Raw genomic sequence first — 18,206 nt, forward strand, 5'->3', positions numbered from 1 at the left:
AGTGGTCCGGGCGGTTCTGATGGCACAGCTTATTGTGGCTCAGTTGTCTGAAGCACAGGGATTTCCTCACCTCTAAATAAGACAGGGAATTAAGGGAGGGTTGGACATAACTCCCATCAATTTTTGTTTGGTGCCCCATTCTACCTATCCCTAAATGAGACCTTTAGAGGCATATTTAAAAGAAAGTGGCACATCAGCTATGATGCACCACTTTTCTGGCTCCCCCCTATCATCATCAAAGTAGCACCATATTTACAATACAGCGCACCATGGCACACGTTAGCCCAATAGCGTAAACATTTTTGGCGTTATTGTGGTGTATTGGTCGACTAGCACCAAAAATTATGTTACTAGTCTAGCAATGCGTAAGTAGGCCCATTGGAAACAATTAATACCTGCCTTGGGCAGGCTTTAAAAATGGTGCAGTGAAATCTCATAAATTTCACTGCACCATTTATCTGGGCCTCCTAATGGCGGAACGCCCCCTTGCATATAATATGCCTGGCACAGACATAATGATGTGGCGCAAGGGGTTACAAAGTAGCGCAATGATTGCATTGCGCCACTTTGTAAATATGCGTGTGGCGTGTGGAAAAGGCCTCCTTAAAGCCGCCTTAGCGTAAAAAAAATTACACCAGGGCGGCCCAAGGAGGCGCTAGAGGCTTGTAAATATGCCCCTTAGTGTTTTTCGTTTCCAAAAAAGATATTGCCTTTGATTGTGCAATAACACTGTACTGTGTTGTAATGAGAATAAATAAATAGTGAACCAAGAAAGAGCAGTAGGGGGCTTGAGTCTCTGCAGCTGAAGGTGGTCAGCTTGGCAGGCAGTAGAAGGAGGGTGAAGAGCTTAGAGGGACATGCATAAATGAGCACAACGGGGTTCATAACAGTAAATACGCTCGCTAGAATCGCAGGGAATCCCTCAGGAGAATGTGACAATCTTACCTTGCTGGTGATGTCATACACCAGGAGGGCAGCATTGGCCCCCCTGTAGTACAGGTGACACACACTATGGTATTTCTCTTGCCCAGCTGTATCCCAGATCTCAAACTTAATGGTTGTGTTGTTCAGGCACACCAGCTGTGTGAAGAAAGCACCTACAAGACAAATCAGTGGCTCATGGGTATCTTCCTGGGCAGGGAAAGAAGGAAAGACATTCATAGTCGAATACAGAGAGTCCTGCACTGATTGCTCAAGTTTTTTTTTATTGATTAACCATGCATGTGAATTAGTTACCTACCTGGACGCGCATAAAACTAACCTCTATATCCCACGCTATCAAATATGTAGAGAGCACCGCACCATTTCAAAATTAAGTTGGCACTTCAGAAATACCCAAAATAAAATAAACAATAGACCGCCCCATATTTGGTTTCAATTTACAAACAAATATGGAGGTATAGCCCAGTTATCAGATGGATTACAAAACTGATGGCCATGTGTTCCACCACCAGGCTTCTTAAGTGTGTATTGAAAAAAAATGTAACAGTATTCTATCTAGCTCACATATTTGTATTGCTACCTCTGGGGTGGAAATGTTGGAAGGCAGGTCAAAAACAAAGGCCAAAATATTCTGCCTGGAGGCAATAGGGCTACAGCGCACGTGCAAATTGCTCACCCAAGGGACTTTGCCTGTGTGATCTTCACCAGGTAAAACCTGGCATTCAAATGTCACTGCCTCATAGATAGTACTTACAGCCGACTGTCGCAGGCAGATCCCTGAAGTCATCCTTTACATATCTCAGTACCAAGCTGGATTTGCCGACACCACTGCTTCCCAGGACCACCAGCTTGAAGGTATAGGATGTTCTGTCACACTCACACTCCATGATGCCTTCTGGGTTCTCCTCCAAGATCTCACTGTTCTCCATTTATCTGTGGCAAGAAAGATAGTGGTGGAAAAACTGTATGGAAGAAGGAGAAAAGGGATCTCTTGACCAGGATCACTGGAATTATGTGATTGTGCAGCTGTGGTGTGTTTTTTTCACATGATGCCTTTGCTACATAATCCATCATCTGCTGGTTAATAAGCAGAGTGTAATAAAAAAAATGTGTTTCTAGCTCAGACGGATCAAAAATTACGAAACATTCAGCAACACTTTTGACTAGCAGTGGAGGGCACTTTGCAAAGGTTGACTGGTTACTATTCTGTTCCTTATTGATATATTTGGGTGTTAAACTGATACTAATGAGGTGCAAACAATTCCCTGATAGTGTTAACAAGAGTAACAAACATTTGAAATGCAATGGGTCTTGTGTTTCCTCGCATTAGAGCTATTAGCGTTGTAAATTCCTAACCGGCCTTTCTTCCCACATAAATTGAAAATGAAAAGTTAAGCAGTTGGCACAAGCAGGGGGATTCAAAGCACCAATGCCGCCATGAGCACGAGCACGAAGGAGAGACACAAAATGAAAAAGAAGTTCACTCACACTCAAACGTATCGGCAAACATGCAATTATCCATGTAACAGGGTCGATGGCCAACGCAGTAACCAAACCGCCCCTAGGAGGGACAAACGTAAAGCATTTACCAATGATAACAAAGGATTTTTGAAAGGCAAGCCCATGAACGAGTTACAGTGATCGGCGTGCGGTGGGCGTGGTTACAAGCCCATAGATAGATTACAACAGGCCAGAGCGCTTGCACGCTTGACCTAAAAATACACACTGTATAAGGTAGACACACTGCAGTCTCATTGTCACTCTGAAACAGGACAGAGAAAGCGCAAACGTAAGGTGATTCTGTAATTATGAACCAAGATGTCACCATGTAGAGCCAGCTGGCATGCAGGTGTGTGCTAGAAGGAGTGCCCAGCTGTGCCCAGTGCACAGTGTTTCTTTAGTCCTTCTTTTCATGCGAACATTGACATCTAGTCTCTGCACTCTCATGGCAAGTAGAACAAGGCTTGGACCAGGCACCACCCACAGTACATACTGGTCCTGTGACAATTCATAGACTTTGACCATGCCATGCGCTCCCTACAAATACATCTCAGTGCCTCCTAGCACTGCAGGTAAAACACGGCATAAAGTTGTTGCTTTCGCACATGTCCCGGTCCCTCCTGGCAACCAATGCCAATAAAGATCATCATCAAATGTGCAATTTGTGATATGATATGTGAAGTTACTTGTGATGTCATGAATTGGTAACGAGTCAATTTCCATTTTTTAAAGGTTTACCATTGTAAGGAATTGTATGATTTCATGATGAAGGTATCTGGCTCCTTCTATGCTTCCCTGTGCCACTATACCTCACCTACATGAACCAGGGCTAAACTGACTTGGAAGCCAGACATGAAAAACTCCATAGCACAGCCTACATATATTTCTGGTGCCTGCCTTAAACCATGTCAAAAATGGATAAGTTGGTCTTCCCGTTCTGCTCTTCAGATCTAATCCTTTGAGCGCTGTATACTTTGAGAAATTACTATTCTTTGTTTGCCAAAAATCCTGTACACAGATTTTGTGATTCTTGTTTTTAAAACATATGTTACTCTGTTCTGCCTTGCCTTAATTGTCAGTCTATGTCTGTGATGTTCTTTTTGCTTTTGCCTCCCTTAGTGGGAAGGGTATGCCAAGACGTGGGTCCTGTGCACACTGTGCCACCAGATTCTAGCTAGCCTGGCTGATTAAGGGTGATACAGTGAAACTGGTCCCAGGATGCTTGTTTTTGGTCCAGAGAGGACCTGGTCTGCCAGTTCGTGCTGGAGTGTTCCCATGGGGAACAGGGTCAAGACAGAGTTGCATGGGGAGCAAAAAAACGATGGATTAAACCCAAATCTGTGACTGGGGGTACATGTCTGATTTGTTATGAATTCCATCCATCATCTGTTCTTTTTGCTTTTGTCACCCTAAGTGGGAAGGGTATGCCCAGACATGGGTCCCATGCTCACTGTCCCACTTGATACAAGCTAGCATGACTGATGAGAGGTGATACACTGAAAGCAGACCCAGGGTGCTTACTTCCGGTCCAGGGAGGGCCTGGCCTGGCAGCTTGGGCTGGACTGTTCCCATGGGAAGCAGAATCAAGATTGATTTGCTTATGGCTGGGTCCAAACTAGGGTTCAACTGGGGTGGCATGGTGAGCAATAAAAAAAAAAAACAATTGATGAATTAAACCCAGATCTGTGACTGGGGGTGGATGTTTAATTTGTTCTGCATCCTCTCCATCATCTGTTCTTTTTGCGAAGTTCCAGGAGCAGATCTGAATAGTGCCATGGCAGGGCCTCTTTTGGGAGGTTACTATGCCAGAAACACGGATGCCCAGTATTAATCGTGATTGAGTTACATTTGAGTTGGTGGTGATTCGGGCTATTGATGAATTATAGGCATAAGGCCAGGGCAAAAGAAATCCCAGCGCTTCTCAGACAGGTTCAGATCCAAATTCTGACTCCAAAATCGGTTTCAACAATTATATTTATGAATACATGTTTGACCATTTTCAACAATAATATTTATTAATACATGTTTGAACCTTTGTTTTCGCAGGTGTCTAAAACACAAAATATATTGTGTTGTTGAATTAGGTAGCTTTTTGTATTTTTTTGTGGTTTTGTATTGCAGCTGTTATTTTGCTGTGTTGTTGTGGCGAGTTGATATTGTGACCTGTCACTTTACTGAGTGAATGGTGGTGCTGTGTGGTTATATGGTACTGCATCGTTGTGTTGTTGCATTGTTTTATGTTGCTGTTGTTTCTTTTGTGCTGTTATTGTGTTGTTTTGCATTGTGCAGTTGATTTACAGCAGTGCTATTTTGTAATTGGCTTGGTTTGTTATACTGAAGTATTCTTTTGTTTTTGTGATGTTATTATGCTGTCTTGTGCTATGTTGTTTTATGGTAACTTGGTGTGCCACGTTGTCTAATTTTAGCTTTGTAATGATGTGTTGTGTTTTTCTGTTGCTTTGGTGTGTTATTGTTTTGTGTTTTTTATTGGGTGGTAATTTGGTTCTATTACATTTGGTGTGTTGCGATTGTAGTATGTTTTAGAATCGCTGTGTTTATTTTGTGTTGCGCTGGTGTGTTGAATTCTTGCAATTTGTTGTTGCGTTCTTACTGTGTACTGTGCTAAACCCAAGATGCTGTGTACCTTCTATTGACCAAAATATTCATAGCACACGCCACAAGGCGGAGGGTTTCTCGGCCTCACTAAAAATATTGTTTTTAAACTACAGGGCAATTTTTAAATACTTTGAGACGTCTCAGCTTCTTGCCCGTCCAAGACTGAAAAGATTAACACAATTGGATATTGGTAACACTAACTCTATCATTCAAGCACCGAGAAACTATCCGCTTTGTGGCGTGTTCTACGAATATTCTATCGTCAATAGAAGATGCACATCACCTCGGTGTATTAGTGAGTGGTGCATGCTGGCGAGTGCTTCTCTTGTGCACATTGCTAGACAGTTCACTGCGTGTGTTATTTGTGAGCAGCGTGTGAAAAATCAAACATTTATCACGCGCACACTTTACTGCTCTTGAGGCGGTGCTTTGGGGCTGAAAACACGCACAATGACTGACAATAAAGACCCTCGGTGGCTGGGAATAGATTACTCCTCTTTCCTTAGACTGTCTTCCACCCACAGCAGTTCCCACCTCCTCTGATTTGGGGCAGCCTGCGGCACTAACCCGGGACACCCTGCTAGCCAGGGCGCGCTGACTCCCGGCCCTGGAACCAGGAGCTTTGCCTCACTTGTATTTGTGGGGCACACTCCCTCCTCCACCCCGTGACATCACTCAGGGAAGCGCCAAAACCCGAGACATTGGAAACCTGTCAGTTTTTGTTTTGATAGAATAAAACAAGTCAATTCGAAGTGCCACGGCCGCCATGAACGTGAGCGCGAAGGAGACACAAAATGAAAAAGAAGTTCGCTTGCAGTCAAACATATCGGCGAACATGCAATTATCCATGTAACAGGGTCGCTCCCCAAGTCGGTAACAAAACCGTCCCAAGGCGGGGCAAAAGTAAGACATTTACCAATGTCATCAAATGATTTTTGAAAGGCAAGCCCACAAATAAGTGAAAGTGATGGGAGTGAGGTGGGCGTGGTTAAAAGCCCACACAGATACCAACACATCAGAAAAACAGCTCTTGCGTGCTGCTATGCCCAACCTAAAAATGTCATAATAATGAAGTAATACTATCACAAAATATGCTGCATTATTCTGCATAATTTACTGTTTCTTGTTGCATAATTTACGCAACACAGCTGCATAATTTTGCCCTACCCTGCTGCATGATTCCAGTGGTCCTGCTTATGACCTAAGCAACCATCCTCCTCTATCTAAGAAACCACTGTAAAATATATACCCCCTAACAATAAAACCTAAATGTAATGTGTAGACCACAGTCAATACACATTATTTCAATGCTGCCGTCTTTCATTTGCAAATCAGGTGCCCTAATATTAAACAGAACCCAACAAGCAAAGACACTATTCCAGCTGCCTGATGTCATTGCAGTACAACTATGGGTTTTGTTTTTGTTGCAGATAGTTTTCTGTAGTTAAATAAAGTCACAAAATTGAAAGATGACATAACAAAGAACTCTGTCTAAGATCACAATGGTAGCCCAGTCCATCCAGCCTGGCCATTTCCTATTTGCTCTTTACACAAAGCTAAAAACCTTACAACATTACCCTTGTCTTCACAGTACTGTTGCTCCTGGTGCATGTTCCAGGCCTATTTAAATTATTGCTTTTTCGCCATCACTTCTGCTGACTGAGGTGGTCATTATGTCTCTGGTGGTCAGATGTGGCGGTATTACTGCCAACAGGCTGGCTGCTGCCAACCCACCACTTCTCCACTCATACCACCATGGGGGTATGAGCCCCTGGGCCAGGGATATCTATCTCCAGCCCGGCAGCCGACATAGTACCGCCCATGGCATTATGAGCCGGCCTACCACCATGGTTTTCGTAGCGGGTAGCAACTCCATGAAAACAATGGCGGTAGGCCCTAACAGTGACAGAAAATTCCTTACCTGGCTCCCCCACCCACCCAACACTCACCTGATGCCCCCCTCCACCCAAACTCACCCTCTCACCCCCTCCCATCCACTCACTCACACTCCTCCGCCCATACAAGCACACACCACAAAACTGACCCCACCCTCCACAGCCACACACTCACACACCACCACCCCCCCACACCCACTACGGTCACAGCGCCCCTCACCCCACAACCCCTCCCCACATACACGTACACAGACATGCACCACGCATACACCCAATCACTTACACTGGCAGACACGCATTCATTCACACACTGGCATACACGCATTCATACATGCATACTTCCAGACATACTCACACACATTCTTACACACAATCACACTGACATGCAGACATACACTCACTTCACCATTCTTACATGCATTAACTCACATGCATACAACCACGCAAACAACACAACAGACACAGATGCATTCACACACACACTCACACATTCATGCACACACACACACACACACAACACCCCCCACCCTCCCACCCACCTTCCCTGTCGGATGCCCGACTTACCTTGTCTGGCGAGGAGGTCGCCCACCAGGGTATGGGAAGGGGTACTGCTACCTCAAGCAGTGGCCCACCAGCAGAACACCGCCAGGCCGTTTTACTGTCATAATACGGCTGGCGGTGTTCTACTGGTGTGGGGGTGCTGGGGTTAGCAGCGCCAGGTTACCACCTTCCAACACTATGAACACTGCCGGATTTCCGCCCTAATTGTGGCCGAAGTCAGGCAGTGCTCCTAATATGGCGGTTGATGGTAGCCGCCATGGCAGTATGTTGGCAGCCGTCACCGCGGCAGTAGGAGGTATGTACCGCCAATGTTATAATTAGGGCCTGAGTCTTCCATTAACCCAATCCTATACCTCGTATCCAGATCATTGCACTCTTTCAAGGTTAAAACAGTTTGACTGGAGACACTTCCTGAGATCTGTAATAGTATTCTTCTTCTCCCGAATTGAGCTGACTGCCTAGAGAAAAGTGTGTCTCTTCCTCATGTTTTATTCCAAATGTCTTACTGACAAGACATAAATATGGGTATATGCAAAGAGGTCCACAAACGTGATTCAGTTAAAGTTACAATCAAGATCACAAATCCTAAGTAATTTATGGTTACTTATATCTCAAGCAGTTCTTATCCACCCTGCAATACAATTTGCTTGGTGTATTTGCTGAGCTTGCATAATAATAACGTGCAAAGGAGTTAAATCAGAGAAACACCAGTCTTGGGTTGCCTATGTTTTGATTGAGGGGGGACCTGTCCTGGCAATCTGGGCTGGACTGTTCTTATAGGCACAGGGTCAAGACTTATTATAATATGGCTGGGTCCAAACTGAGGTGGCATGTTGGGTAAAATAATGCTCGGTTGGAATGCTACTCCAAGTAAACGACAGTGGTTAGACCTATTGAAAGTATTCCTCCCATCACCTTTTGTGTAATAGATCACTGGACTTGATGCCTTTAGAAGTACAGGGGACATACGAGCCAGCTTGTATCACATATAAGGCTCCACAAATGGCTACCTCAAAATACTTATTAAACAAACTGATCTTTTCTAGGGGAATGACTTATGAAGAAAGACCTCCACAAGCCTCAACTTTACCAAACTCTTTACCAATGCATGTTTGAGCAATGAGCGAAAATTGGGAACTCACTAAAATACGCTTGGCCATCTCGTTCATAATGTTTAAAGCCACTGTGAAGAATTATATAATGTCTGCCTGCTAAGAGCAGTTGCTATATGTATCTATCATCTATTGTAGATGAGCCTCACCCACCAAATCAATGTAACCACAGAAGCATGTTTCACTACCAGCCTTTACAGATTGTGCCATTATATTCAATAAGGATGTTTTTTGGAAACATGAGCCATCAAAATGTCTGTCATTCTGGCACTCTTGTCTAGGGTGAAGATTGTGCTGTACAAAAACTATATCAATAAGAGAAAAAATTTCAGATTGCAAGGAAGGGACTGCTAGGAGTTTAAATCCTTGCACGGGCTAGCATTCAGCTAAGTTACAGGTTGTTAATAGGATGGAGCAGAAACTAAATTTTTACCCAGGCTGATTGACCTAAGGACTTCTGGTGAACAACAAAAAGGAATAAGCAGGGTATGCTTATGAGTTAAGCACTTTTCTGTGACATGCTGCATACTTGTTTGTGGCAACCAATTGATCAATCATTCAATATTTGTAAAGTGGGGCTGCTCACCTGTGAGTATCGCAAGGCGCTGAGGGGGGAGGGGAGGGGCCTCTCAAAAGAGCCACATCTTGAGGTTCTTTCTGAAGATGGTGAGCGACGGGCTTTATCTGAGGTCTGACGCATGAGCACTGTTTATCTGTGGTGGCAGCATGAGCACAAGACTTGATATTTCAGTTAGGGACAGCTGAAAGTCGTTTGTGCATTTGCACTATTAAATTATTGGTGTGTTTGCATTTTTAATTTAACATGCAAGGAAAAGTAAAAGGGTGTAACTCAAGAAGGTTCCACCTTCACATAGAACAGGGCCTTTATTTTAGTTTGTATTTGTGCATGTCATTTTGTTTAACAATGTCTCCTAGTGAAGTTCCTTATCTCTGAAATCATGTATTGTGAGGGGTGCTTTAGCAATCCAATACCTGTGGAAGGCATTGGGTGCAAAACGTAGTATACGCTCAATTTACAAACACAGATAAACTTCCAAAAATTGCAATGCCTAAAAGTTGAAATCTGTGTGCGGATTTTCTTATACTGGCTGGAATGATTCCTGTAGGTCAGATACAGGAAACCTCTAGGGTTTAAGGCCTGCAAAGTTCGGCACACATGGGTACATTCATTTTGTGAAATAGTACCAAACCTTCTGTGGAAAATGCAGGTAAAACAATATGTTGTCAGTCCAAGCATACCTAGTATTGCATTGTAGTTCAGTTCCTATAGCACATACTATTCCTGGCAAGGCATTGAACCATTTTGCATCAAGTAGTGCACCACTTTGGAACCCATGATTAGTGGTTAATGCAGTGGTTTATTAGGATTCTATGAAAGTATTTCATGCACTTACTCAAGCTTCTTTGTGGTGCACTAAATTAATAAGAATTAAGTGTGAACAGTTTGCAGAGATACAGTAATAGAGACTGTGGCAGACAGGTGTGCCACTTAAGAGTATGGCGTATTGCGAGAGATGGTGCAAACAGTGGATAAAAGGTAAGGAGAGGGTCCCTTGATAATGGGAAACAGTCTTAGTTTTAAGTCATTGCCAAATTTCACGCAGGGTTTTAGGAATTTAGGGCCATATGTACAAACATATTTTTCCATTGACACAGAATGGGAAAAACCCTTTGCTACATCTGGCCCTTAGTGTGAAGGAGCTTTTTAAGGCAGCATGCAATCTGAAGATGTAAACTTCAGAGACAAAGACAATACTCAGTGTTCACGTCTAAGAGGGCCACCAAAAGCCCGTCACGGCCCTTCAAAGCACACAGTTTTGAGTTCTGCTTGGGATGACAAGTAAATCTCCTAGACTGCTGCTCGGAAGTGGAGGAGTCCACTCTTAAAGGACCAACGAGCATGCGCGGCTGCCTGTGAGCGGACGGATAAAAGTTCACTCACAGAGGGCCAAACGTGTTCTCAAGCCGGTCAGAGCGCATACCTTGGAGTTCATGCACGTGGACCGCAAAAAAACCTTTCCTATAGTGACTCAGAATATTTAGGATATTCACTCTAAGGAGGGGTGATTGGACCTCTCTCGCAGCCACAAAAAGCATATTGTTCATCCCGAAGGGGCACATATTGTGCCTCATGACCTGGCCGGGTGCGTGGGGATCACGGGTGGGAGAATCACTTCTATGAGCACACGATGAGTGAATGTTTAAAAGGGAAATGACTATTTCCTACGCTACACAGAGCACACAGTGGCGCACTCTCCGATGGAGGCGAAAGCGTTTGTCTCCAAACTAGAATGAACAGGAAGATAGCTCTAGAGGGACGAAGAATCGCCCTTATACTCACTCGGATAATATGGGTGTTCACTCTAAAGAATCCTCCTTATAGTCACTCTGGTCATTTGAGGTGTGTGCAGAGTGAGCTGGGGCAAGAAGCTCCCGCATATCCACTTTCTCTGCGTGAGTATGGGAGAGTCATTCTAAAAGGGGAGACGTTTTTAGACGCTCCCGCAGAGTCACTATGGATGTACGGGAAGTTCAGTCTAAAAGGAGGCCAAGAAGAATTCCCCTCACAGTCACTCCCTTTGTGCGTAGAAGTTAATCACTCGAGGGGAGGCCGAAGAAACTTCCTCAGAGTCACTCTGGGCGTATGGACAGCTGACCAAAACAGGAGGGGCCTTAATACCCCTCTCGCAGTCGCTCTGGTCATATAGGGAGTTCACTTTAAGGTTGGGTTGGGTGACTGAAGATTAAGAGTTGCTTTGTCTGTAAATGTGAGGGGATTTCATATACAGGGATTGATGGGTTGGGAGATAGCAACACTAAAGCGGTGATAGCCCCACTCTTCTCTCCCTCACAGTACCTTAACATTACATCACTCTCAGTTCAATTTCACAGAACTTCATCATTCTTTACCACCTATGTTAAACTCCACTGACCATTTCTCCTCAAACCATCACCCTCCCACTGCCCCTATTACCATCCCATTTCTTATGTGTGACCCCTAAATAACCACTTTCAGCGTCCCCAGGCACCATCTTTCTCTAAACAACCTGCTACACCCCACTGCCCTTAAGTCTACATTCTTGCTTCTTCTTTCATCTACCTCACAGTAGGGCTTCTCTCGGTGCCCAGCAGTTTTAATTAAAATAAATACATGTCCTGGTTTAGGACGTAAGTCTATGTGCACGTGCATTAGTAAAATGTTATGAATGCTTCCATTTTACTCTCTTGTTACATACATCACACCACAAATAGAAGTTAGCTAATTGCCTAAAGCCTTCCCTGATATGCTGCCTCACCCCATTCATGCAGCGCTGCAGGTATGAAACAGTTATGCTCAGTGTTTCAGACCAGACTCATGGGCCTTCCTTTGGACTTCATCACAGCATGGGGGAGGGAGAGGGGTCATTTCACAAAACAGTTTGCAGTGTTTCATCAGCCAGATTTACCAAGCTGTGCTGGAATGTTAATGATAAATGTAGTCTGGAATGGGGGGCCTGGATGTTTTTTTACTTTTTATGCAAATATTTCCCTTTAGGGTTACATTTGATTTCTTTGCATTCGTAGCCAAACGAAATTAAAGCTTAACCAGACCTGTTTTTAATATAATTTATTTGCAGGTGCCTGATTTGGTTTGTTTATTCGAAAAGCAGGACTACACGTCCCACAATGCAACCTAAACCATATTGTGAGGAAGAAAACTGTGTTCCACAGGAGATCGCAAATATCTTATTCTTTGAGCTGCCAAAACATTCCAATTTTAGCACCATTTACATTTTCTAAAACACTTGTATTTTTTTATATTTCTTTCTTTTTTTTTGTTTGTTTTTGTATGGTCTAGTGTGCTTTGTAAGTCTGTTAATGTGCAATGTTGTCCTTCTACCTGGTGTTTTGTACAGCTGTGCTCCTTCCATGTCCAGGATTGGGCCAATTATTAGTCCTATTTCTGTGTTTATGGCCTATTTCGGTTTTGATTTTGGAAATCTGACCGCTCTGCCTCAGGCTCTCTCCACCTCTTCCTTCTCTTTTATTACCAGGTGAAAGGCTTCGGGGTATAAAATAAAATAGCTGCAATTCTAAAACTGGCCACAAGATGGCGAACGAGACTAAAGGCAGCTTGAAACAGTGTTGCTTTGACTTTGTATGAATTACACTAATCCATAAACCGCCACCGATCAAGGCATGCAATAATTAGAAGTTATGGCTCCCTGTACACAACTAAAATGATTAGCCCTTCTAGTTCCCTACACAGAATCCAACCTAGCACCACATTAGCGTCATTTTTCTAATGCTAATGTGGCCCAACGAGGCCAAAATCCTTGCAACATATTTACAAAGTGGCGCATGCATTGCACCACTTTGTAACCCTTTGCGCTACATTATGCCTGCACCAGGCATAATGTATGTAAAGGGGGCGTTCCCCCGTTACAGGGGCCCAAAAAATGGCGCAAGGAAATCTAACAGATTTCCTTGCGTCATTTTTTACTGCACTTTTAACACCTGCTCAGAGCAGGTGTTAAAAGAGGGCTTCCATTTGGCGCTACTCCTGCCGAGTACATCAATAGTGTCAATAAAAATGATGCTATTTCCCCCTACCCTGCGCCATGGTGCGCTGTATCTTAGATACGGTGCAGCATCCGCAACACACTTTGTGAAATCACTAAGCTCTCTTATTGGGATTCAGCAGACCACTGAATATTAGATCTGTATCCCAGGCCAGGGAAAGCGGGAGTGACCACTAGAATTTGTTGACCTAGCACTTATACTAGCCAAACGGTTAATTACAATTCGCTGGAAGTCCCCTTCACCCCGTCAGACCAGCCATGGAGAACAGAGTTACTCTGTTGTGGGGAGGCACAGGACGCAGCCTTGCATAGAGAGGAATACAGGGTCTGCGGAAACACCCCATTTCGGCATATTGGGAAATATTAATGGAACGCCTCCGGCAGAATGGGTTAGAGGACACCCAGGAGTCTACAGAGGGCACAGGCATCAACTGGAAAGATTGACCTGTGATGCACGGAATGTACTACTTGCAGATCCCATCCTTACCCCATGCCACGCCTATACAAAGTACTGGACGGAGGGGCTGTCCCCTTGTTGCCTCCTTCCCCCACCACCCTATCCCCTCCCTTTTGCAAAATGAAATAGACATTGCCCCTATGTTAACAGGAGCACTGAGCAGGTTAAGGCAAATTTGATTTGAGGGATGGGGGGTAGAGGGCTGTTTATACAACTTTAATTAGTACCAGACACTGGGGTAGGCCTCCATGCCATGGATTGTAATATACCCTAGCAGAAATGAAAAAATAGTTGACTAATCCTGGATGCATATTATTAAGTAAGGATAGAATACTGGCGTACTTTCTATTTTTGAAGGCTTTTGAATAGAGTGGGGGCAATGTTTTGCAGTTAACGAGATACTGGATACTGCTATAAATAAAATAACAAATGGCTTTCGGTCGCATTTGGATTAGATGTATAGAACAGAATGACAGTGGAACTGTCTTAGTCAATGATTTATGTAATCACTCTTAACTCACTTGATGGCTTGTGTATTGTTATACAGCCATCTATTTATACATAAATATGTGATGACACTATGAAGGCAAATTTACCCCCTTTGGCTGGTACGCAGCGATGTCGTGAATACAATGCAATGTCTGTTTTTATAACATGTTAATAAAAATGATGTTTGAAAAAAATATTAGATACAGTGCACACATGGTGGCGGTAAGGGGGCGCAAAGGGGTGCAATGAAAGTGCTCCATAGTTCCCTGCCCTCCGGCATGGGCGTCAATTTACCAAAATGGCAGGGGTAGCAGAAGTGACGTCTAATGCTATTTGATCTATACTTAGACATACACATACATGTTTACACGTATACAGACATTCACACAGTCTGTAACATAAACACACTCTCACCCCCAAGTATGCATACAACATACACTGAAAAGCATTTTTTACTTACCCTATCTGTCAGATAGGGCCATATTCCAGCTAATTGTATTCCCTGTTTTATTATACTAATAGTGAAAAATATTATTTACTATTTGTGTACTAAAAAAATGACAGAAAACCAGTGAAGTGGAATCCCAACTGACCTCCATTAGAATGAGTTGCACCTGAGTTCCAGGCACTGACGTTGCCACCTCTGAAGCCGGGGGTCGCAAAGGCAGTTCCAGGGATTGCAAGGGGCAAGCCTGGGGTTATAGTTGCGACCCTTGGTGACAACGAAATGATGCCCATGCCCTCCATGCTGCATGTATGTATTAAGGCCCTGTTAGGATTTTTCTTGTTTCCTTCTTGATTCCCAAGGGAAAAAACTCAGTAGCCACAGTGTCACCCTCCACTTATCATGCATGGGAAAAGTGTGAAGTGTCTCATGAAGAGAGTCTAAGTTAGAAGGGAAATAGCAACAAAGGATATAAATATGCTCCTTGACAATATTGGTAGTTCTTGATTGAAGATGGTGAATGATTCAACTTTCGAAAAGCAAGACACCAAAACCATGTTGAGACAAGATTGCAAAAGAGAAAAAGAGCCCCCCACGTGGTCTTCCAAAAAGGAAACCAAACAAGGAATGCTGCTGCAAATATATGAGGGACAAAATATTTAATGTGGGTGATGAACATGATGAAAAATAGTAATTCTAGAGTTTGAACACAACCTTCTCTCTAGTCTAAACATTCTAATATACAGTTTAGGTAGAGATCACAGGAAATAAGATTGATTCCAGCATGAATTGGAAGACTGACAAGAAACACTGGGAAAGTGACCATCTTGGATAGGAAGAGATTTAATGATAGCCATGCTTTCTCCTTCAGAATAATTTAATTTTCTCTGGTCAGCCAGTGTGAGACAAAACTTCGGTTTAACATTCATCCTTCCGGCTGGGCACTATGCATCCCCCTCTGGTGCCAGAGGCAAAATCCCCAGGGGACATAGCTCAGAGTGTGCTGAAGCCAAACAGTGGGACAAGAAGAAAGGACAAAGACGCTTCGCTTCACCATTTGTAGACATGCACCAAAGCAACCAGACTGCTCCCTCTTGTGAGTTGTACTCCCAGCTATATCTTCCCCCTTAGTTCATTTCATGGGCAGTGAAGGGTTATTTAAAAAATGAACACACCAGTGCTACCAAGTTATGAGCATCTTCCTCATTCACCACCCATATCACATTTTTAAAAGTAGTGATGATTTTTATTTTCGGATGCATACCCAAACATACAATGTTCTTTGGCCACTTCCACTAACATTATTAGCTGGAATTTGCTGCTGACTTCAGAAATAACCCCCTATGGTTTTACCCGTGAGGTGGAAGATAAAGAGAGGAATCTTCTTGTTTTTTATCCATACTTGAAGAGAACTATCAAGACATTCATTTTTATAAGAAGCTCGTACTCAAAACACAAATTTCGAAAAATTATCCCTTCCTACACAAAGTTTCCAGAAGAAATTATAGATTAAATTGGTTGAAAATGTATCGAAATGCATTAAAAAACATAAACATAAACACAACATCTGCAGTAAAAGCTTACACTCCTCTAGGTGGCACCTATGTAAAATTAACGTCCTACATGTTAAAATGTGGGGTGTTTAAACTTCCTCTGATTACCAGCAAATTGTATTATGCTCCAAAATGAAAAGCGTATAATTAGCCAAAATTGGCAAATGTTTTAAGGTTCAAGAATGAAGTTCCTTGGAATCTATTAGAAAAAGTGCAAACTGAGTTAGAGACAAGAAAGATCATAGCTGATTCTTTTAACATGCAAAAGATAACTAAGGCGGCTATTTTAAAAATAATTTTTACCTAAAACTATGGATATAAAACGTGAGAATCCGTTTTTCACAACAGCCTACAAAAATAAGACATTGCCTAAGAAGGGATCCGTATTGTCCATGGCAGGCAATCTAAGCAAAGTACCACCTACGGGGAATGAACTCATGATGTAGGACGGAAAACTTCACACTAAACACTAAGAAGTCTGCACAGGATTAATAAGTGTTTTTTGTGAAGTGTAGAATGGTGTTCTACTCCGCTAAACACAAAGAACTAGGGAGGGCTTTTAAGATCATTGAATTGAAATCGAATGAGAGTATGTCCACTATATGGTGGGCTGGGCAAATATACATTATTACCTCTTTTACTGAAATGTGTAGAGAGAATTGGAAAACTCAAACTTGCAATTAACACTTTAATAAAAAATAGAGAGTTGAAGGCCTCGACCAGAAAGATGATTATAGAGTAACAGAAATTAAATAATTAAAAGCTAAGCCACAAAAGAAGTTTGCTTACATTAATCAGAATATGCTGGCATTACCGGGCGGAGGGCCCCTCGGGTCAATGATGGGTCGCTCCCTTCTGCCCCTGGAAGACAAAGTGCGCGAAAACAAGGAAGCCCCCGAAGTTTTGGCCACAGCCTACTGGGCAGGCCAGGGGCAAATTTTAAACCAGAGCTTGACCTACACCTACCTGCAGGAGCGCGCCGTGGACAGTCCTGGCTCCTGCCACGCGGAGTTATTTCCAGCGTTAACTCTTCATACACAGGAGCCGGCGTCTGCCCCCCTTCCACAGAGGGGACTCCCAGAGAGGACCAGGGGTGGAAAGACAGCCCGGCAGAGGAAATTAAAATGCCACAGACAGGGCAACCCAAGCACAGGAGGGATGAAACACCAGAGGGGCCCACGGATGGGTCCGGGCAGGCAGGGGCAAGTAGAACATAGGTCAGTCAGGTACAGGGCGAGGAGCAGGGAGAGCAAGGCGTAGGGGCCTGCATGGCACAGGGCACGGAATGGCCAGGGTCCGGCAGAGGCGACCCGCCGGGCTCAGGGTAAGGTTATGCTGGGAAGAACCAGCGAGAGCTGTACTGCGGGCCCCGGCCCACGCCTACTGAATCTTAACTGCACTTTGATAGGGTTCCTGCCGGGAGAGTATGTGTTGTATTCGAGGTCAAAGTCCTTCCATCAACACGGAAGAGACTGGGGTGCCCACACAGGGCACAGGCCGGGAACAGCACTAATCCGAAAGCAGATAATAAACATTGTGCTAGGCCAAGAATGCGGGCCAGGCTTGGGGCAGAGGGGCGGGGAGATGACCTATACCACACCCCCATTGTCCTCTCAGAAGTAATCTCTAACCACAACATGATTAACTCAAAAAAGCAAACAGACGCAAAAAGGATCCCAAAAAACGTGCTAATTGGGAGCAGCGGCGTCAACTGTTAGTAGCTCTGTGGGTTCAAGGCCTCACCTGGAGATATTTCTGCAACCTAGACTTTACAAGTTTAAATCTAGCCGGGTCACTTCCGTTTTTCAGCCTTAACAAGGGTACCAACATCAGTACCGTTGAGTTGCGTAACGTGCGAGGTTAATGGGCTGTGTGAATGTAAATGAATACTTTGTTGAAATTTCAGTGGGAAAAATTTGTTATTTCCTTCACCCACATAAACGTATGCATACTTGACCAGAGTTCCACAGATTTCAGTGTCATTCGGTACTAAAAAATGCAAAAGGAGAGTTTTTGCAACATTTATGGCACAAAGTGTGATGCAACCTACAGG

At 43.7% G+C, this 18,206-nt stretch overlaps 1 protein-coding gene across 3 annotated transcripts in view; it reads right to left on the minus strand.

Annotated features, from left to right (window-relative positions):
* The window catches only part of RAB17 (RAB17, member RAS oncogene family), a 59,720-nt gene extending 42,012 nt beyond the window's left edge, over positions 1-17,708 (minus strand). Inside the window, exons 1-3 of one of the 3 annotated variants that reach the window (XM_069225576.1) lie at positions 17,120-17,708; positions 1,697-1,904; positions 946-1,097 (exon numbers count right to left, since the gene is read on the minus strand). In XM_069225576.1, the coding sequence (XP_069081677.1) occupies positions 946-1,097; positions 1,697-1,871 (327 nt within the window). In that variant the 5' untranslated portion in view covers positions 1,872-1,904; positions 17,120-17,708. Of the gene's footprint in view, positions 1-945; positions 1,098-1,696; positions 1,905-16,942; positions 17,027-17,119 lie in introns of those variants that run through there. The other 2 variants (XM_069225574.1, XM_069225577.1) reach the window with 2 other exon arrangements.
* Between the last annotated feature and the right edge of the window lie 498 nt (positions 17,709-18,206).

Source organism: Pleurodeles waltl, chromosome 3_1 (assembly GCF_031143425.1).
Source record: "Pleurodeles waltl isolate 20211129_DDA chromosome 3_1, aPleWal1.hap1.20221129, whole genome shotgun sequence".
Lineage (NCBI taxonomy): Eukaryota > Metazoa > Chordata > Amphibia > Caudata > Salamandridae > Pleurodeles > Pleurodeles waltl.